This window comes from Lycium ferocissimum, chromosome 1 (genome assembly GCF_029784015.1).
Source record: "Lycium ferocissimum isolate CSIRO_LF1 chromosome 1, AGI_CSIRO_Lferr_CH_V1, whole genome shotgun sequence".
NCBI classification, from domain to species: domain Eukaryota; kingdom Viridiplantae; phylum Streptophyta; class Magnoliopsida; order Solanales; family Solanaceae; genus Lycium; species Lycium ferocissimum.
The window spans coordinates 9786192-9791673 of record NC_081342.1 but is presented as its reverse complement, the minus strand read 5'-3'; the positions used below and the strand labels follow the sequence as shown (position 1 = coordinate 9791673).

Here is a 5482-nt window from a genome sequence, read left to right as displayed (position 1 = left end):
AATCCTAACTAAAAAGATCTATCAAGGAAGTGTTATTTTATAACATTAAAAGAAGGAGACATAAATACAAAAGCAAAAGGGAAATAAAAGGAAATATGAACAAACCACACGTTAGCTAGACTTGAACCTGCATGGAAGCCATCTGAAACAAAAATAAAAATTTGAAAAATTATACACCATATACACACACAAGATAAATAAATTAAGAAAAATAAATAATTGAGACTTAAAGGATTTTTCCTGCATTAATAAAGAATAGTGCAAGAAGAAATATGTCTCTAAATAGATTGGTTAGTGGTAAGTGGTAACTGTCATATTAGTGTCTTAGTACTAAAATAGAGAAAAAGAGTTGATAATCTAATTTACCATGACCAGAAAAAAGATTAACAAAAATGAAAGCATATGTTTTGGTGAGTGTTGCAATGAAACTGAAAAAGAATCATGAAGTTTAATAGAAAGGATTTTTCCTGCATTATAAGATTATAAGTGCAAGAAGAAATATGTCTCTAAATAGATTGGTGAGTGATAAGTGGTAACTGCCATATTAGTCTCAGAGTGCTAATTTTAGAAAAAATAGTTGATAATTTAATTTAACATGATCAGAAAGAAGAATAACAAAATGAAAGCATATGTTTTGGTGAGTGTTGCAATGAAAATGAAAAAGAATCATGAAGTTTAACAGAAACAAACCTCCACTATGGGAAGACGCAGTCCTCTCAAAGGAGAGAAACTCCCCTCAACTAATTCATGTCATACTCATATTTGCCTCAATCTCATGTTTACTACAATGCCACTTATAATTTGAATAATATGATCAAAAAAAATCTGACGACCTCAATTTATAGGATTACAATATGGAATACAAATGATGCCATGAGCATGGCTATTAATAATTTAGGGGTTATGGCATGAAAAGTTGTGGGAATAATGGAAATAAAGACCATTAAATTTTTGAAGAATATCAATGAATGGAGGAGTAGTAAGTGACACATTTATTTTTGTACACTACAAAATATTTAAAAAATATAAAAAAATTGTCAAAAAAATGAGAAAAAAGATAAATAGGATCCTTGTGAAAGTCTGGTGGTCACATCATCTTTTATTATTGCAACTTTTTATATTATATATAGATTAAATCCCGCATAAGTAATAACACCATATCTGGTAGCATTCTTTTACTATGTATAAAATTTAACATAACTAATACCGTGTTTGATTTACAATTTAGAACCGCATAACTAATTCATGTATAAGTTATGAGGGAATCTATATATTATTTTATGCGGGATAGAAGATGAAATAACTAATAAGGGAATAACTAAACCCCGCATTAAATAAATGCATAGATTCCCTCATAAGTAATCCATATATTATTATAATACCTGCATAATTCTAACCAGCTACCAAACGACCCCTAATAGCACCCTAATAGCATAAAAAATGAAGTGATCTACAAAGGACCAAAACTCCGGAAAAATAAGCATTATTATTACAAAACTCCATAATGCAAAAATTTCTCTAAAGGAATGACAAAGCAGTCCTAAACTGCAGTTTAGGCCTCAGCTAAAGTTAGTTATGGCTCTACAATTACCCAAAAAAGGTCACAAGGGTAGTACATTCTCATCGCTCAAAGAACCAAATGGATAGGTGATAGATATCAAAATTATGCTTTATAAATCGTAGAGCAATTTGCACACTTTAAAGTGAACTCCCAGAAGATAAATGTTTATTGAGTAGTTTATATGATGCCACTTGCCAGAGTAACAAAAGGCTCTCTCAAATTAATAAATTTAGCAACGTTAATGAAGGTTTTGTACAGTCAAATTACAAGAGGATCTCCAACAAACTACAATACTACAACTATGACGTTGACCGTACCATGTCTAAAGCATGGTATGCTGCAACAAGAGGGGCTCTTGACCATATGCATAAGCGACATCGCGATATGAGCTACAAGGATGATATCAACCGGAAGCATGTATACCGCGAGGACCTTGGAAAAACTGAGGATATTCTGTCTCCAAAAGAAATGGAGCAAACCCTCGAAAGAAAAAACGATTATAATTGCTTAAATAACTATCCCTTTGTCCTCATTATAGTAATGCTGCCTTTTCCTCCTTCTGTCTGAATTGTAGTCTTTCCAACAACAGGCTTACCAGAGAAAGCAGACTTTGGGTATGCAACTGAAGGATCTACACTATTCTGTGCTGTCTTTGATTTTGGGGTCTGTATCCGCTGGTTTATGTCTTTCAGAGTCACATCTCCATGGACACCACACGGTTTAACAAAAGCAAATGGATAGACAACAGAGGAGGCAACTTTTGTAGGAGCCCGCATATATGATTTCCTACCTGGTGGGGGTGAACACAAGTTTAGCTCACATATGAGACACGGCTCAGAGAGTTTTGTATAGTGGTATTTAATACGTGAAGAAATATCATCCAAGACAAATCAAGAAGAAAAAAACCTTTGAAAACAACATTTTTACGAGTCTGTACAGGGCGCTCTTGAACCACATTAGATTCATATTCAGGCGGCGGGGTGTTGCAAATCTCTGCATAGAGAAACAGAAAGATGAGAAAGAAACAGAGATGATAATGAGAACCTAGTGGAACACATCAGTAAGGAAAATATTGAGCCTTGAAGTCTAGACAAGACGTATCACTAACCTGTAACATCAAGCTGAATATTAGAGGCCATGCTGTTTCAAAGAAATATTTTGTCAGATTGAAGTGATTTCTTTTTACTTTCCAAAAAAATAGTTCTTACGCAAAAGCTTATAACATACATATCCTCAGGGCTCACATGCATCTGAGAATCATTAAAACAACTAGCAACCCATCCTTCGGATTGCTGATCCAGCCCCTCAATACCAGATGAAGACATGTCCTCTGAAAATAAAAAGAAATCATTATCTGTGAGCTAACACATGCAATTGGTTGGTCTGTTTAAGAGCATAAACGAATAGGAATCGAACCTGAAAATCCCGAAACCCATTGTGACATTTCAGAGATGAATTCTTCAACAGAAGTGTCGGTCTCCTAAAACATGGAACGCATACAAAGATCAGCTAACCGCTTAAAAGGGTGCATGATTTATAATTTTAACTTGTTCAATTTCTTTTATAAATCTTATGAAGGACTTTAAATTGGAGGCATCTTAAGTGACAAATCAAACACATTTTATTTAATTTGGCAATCAGCTAATAGCCAACCTGCGAATTTAAAAATGACGCTGATAGTTCCTCATTGCAAAGTGGTGCATCTGATGCTTCTGATTCGAACTGTAGCATTCTGCGCCTTTTCACTTGTGAGGATGACTCATTGTATCTCTGGGTTTCCTTGTCATTGTTTTCTGTAACTACTAAAGTGAGATATGGAGAATATTACAACTGTAAATAAAGATATACTAACGATGTCAGGAAGTACCCGAAGTCAAGATTTGGATATAAAGGCACTTAAAGTATCCTCTGGCCACAAGTAATTTATGTAAAATACCTTCAAGTAAAGCGGCCCAAAACTCCTTACCCTTGTCATCTCTCAATTTCAGTTTTCAACACCATAAAAGTGCGCAAAAAAACTCTTCATTAAGGAATAAATAGGCCATAGTTTGCTTAAGAGTTGGGGCACAAAGTGCTTTATCACTTCCTCCCATGATAGTAATCTTTTTAGCAAATACAACTTACGGACCAAATTCAAATAAAGATTAGTCAGGAAGCCATCACTTTATGCACTCCAAAAAACACATAAAACCAAGTCTAGTTTGAACAAGCTATATATAGGTGACGTTCATTCCATAAGCAAAATTGATTCAAGAATATAAGTATGGCCAATTCATAATCAAATAAGCATATTCCATAAAAAAGTGGAAGCAAAATGCTGAATGGAACTGCAAAAGAGAAGCTGCAAGTACTTTATCAAAGCGAGGATGCAGTATCATCTTACCATAGCTGCTAACATGGTGAGTCAACTCTTCACAAGACTTGACTGGAGTACTTTCATCATCAAACATAAAGGAAATGTCTTCACCTTTGCTCAACAAGCAATCAGATATATCTATTAACATAGGCAAACACATTCATCATCAGTAAGTTGGACACATTATTATTCTTTACTGAGTTAAAGACAAAGAACGGAACTTACCAACATCGGGATCATCTCCGAGACCATAACTGTCACGCCATTTCCACATGTCACTGTAATACAACCAAAAACGGAATCTATTCAGCGCATTTATTTCTAGTAAATAACGTTAACGAAATTAGCCTCGCAACATTGGAAAATCCGCGAGGGATATGCCACATTGTACTCATAATTACCTAAAGAGTTTAATGAGAGCAAAGCAGAACCTAAAATCTATAGGTATCCACAGAAATGCACAAACAAGAGTCACTAAGAAATGGCCTTAATGAATTTAACAAATAAAGCAGTAAACAATTAGCAAAAGTAGCACTATAGCATCAGATCTACAAATTAGTATATCAATCTAAACAAGTAAACCAATTCTAGAAAGACAGTAAAACCAACAACATCACATACACCTATAGAAACTACACAAATAATTGGGCACAGGATCAGCATGGTTTTCTTCACTCAAATGAACTTATAAAATAAATATTAAGGAACCAAAATCAATGTCCTATCACTCAAACTACTGAAAAGTATATCCCATATAATAACAAATCAACAACAACATACCCAGTGTAATCCCACAATATAGTAACAAATCAAAAAAAAAAAAAAAGATTGCAATAACATATGAACCAAAGTAAACAAAACCAAGAAAAGCAAAACCCATCTCTCATTTCACTTCTAAAAAGTAAAACCCTACAAACTAGATGAACAAAATATCATAATCAAGAATCGAAAAAGCCAAAAAAAAAAAAAAAAAAAAAAAAAAAAAGGCAAAAACAGTCCAAGAACAAACCAACCCGTTAACAAAACAAGTAAAAGAAATCACCTTTCAGGATTGAAATTCATTTTTTTTCTCAGATATATGTATGTAAGTTCAACTGATATACTGAATATTTTTGTAAAGAAAAAGGGGCTTAGAAAATGGTTTGACTGGTGGAAAATCTAAGAACCCTTTGCCCTCATATATATATATATCTCTCTTTATACATATATATACACTTTAGACCATTAAGAATAGCCGTTAAAACAGATCATATATAGTGTAATAAAATAAACTTGTCTTCTTCTTCTTCTCTTTATTAGTAATATTATTATGCGCTAACCATGGAAACTAGCAATAAAAACACACTAGGCAGTTTTGGTAGGACATTAAAAAGCAAAAAAAAAAAAAATGAAAAAGAAAAAAAAAGGAAAAGGAAAAGGAAAAAGTCTTTGACTACGTGTAAAGAAACCGGATGTTAGTGGGTGGAGTGAGGGGTGTACAGAGGTCGGGTCGGGTAGGGTCGAGTCGGGTCAATGGGAATTTATGGGCCTGACAAAGTTTCTTACATTTGTGTCATCGTATTAAC

The 5482-nt window shown here is 33.7% G+C and overlaps 1 protein-coding gene across 2 annotated transcripts; it reads right to left on the bottom strand.

The window, feature by feature from the left end:
• Positions 1 to 1761: 1761 nt before the first annotated feature.
• Positions 1762 to 5271, bottom strand: LOC132046920 (protein XRI1). Of its 2 annotated transcripts, none has more exons than XM_059437764.1 (9): positions 4960 to 5271; positions 4143 to 4195; positions 3945 to 4058; positions 3215 to 3354; positions 2978 to 3041; positions 2789 to 2891; positions 2670 to 2701; positions 2468 to 2554; positions 1762 to 2351 (listed from the first exon to the last, which is right to left on the bottom strand). In XM_059437764.1, the coding sequence occupies exons 1-9, from the start codon at positions 4977 to 4979 to the stop codon at positions 2077 to 2079; spliced, it is 888 nt and encodes a 295-aa protein (XP_059293747.1). In that variant the 5' UTR covers positions 4980 to 5271; the 3' UTR covers positions 1762 to 2076. The 2 variants fall into 2 exon arrangements, with proteins under 2 accessions (XP_059293747.1, XP_059293755.1); XM_059437772.1 differs by having other exon boundaries at positions 3945 to 4055; positions 4960 to 5269.
• Between the last annotated feature and the right edge of the window lie 211 nt (positions 5272 to 5482).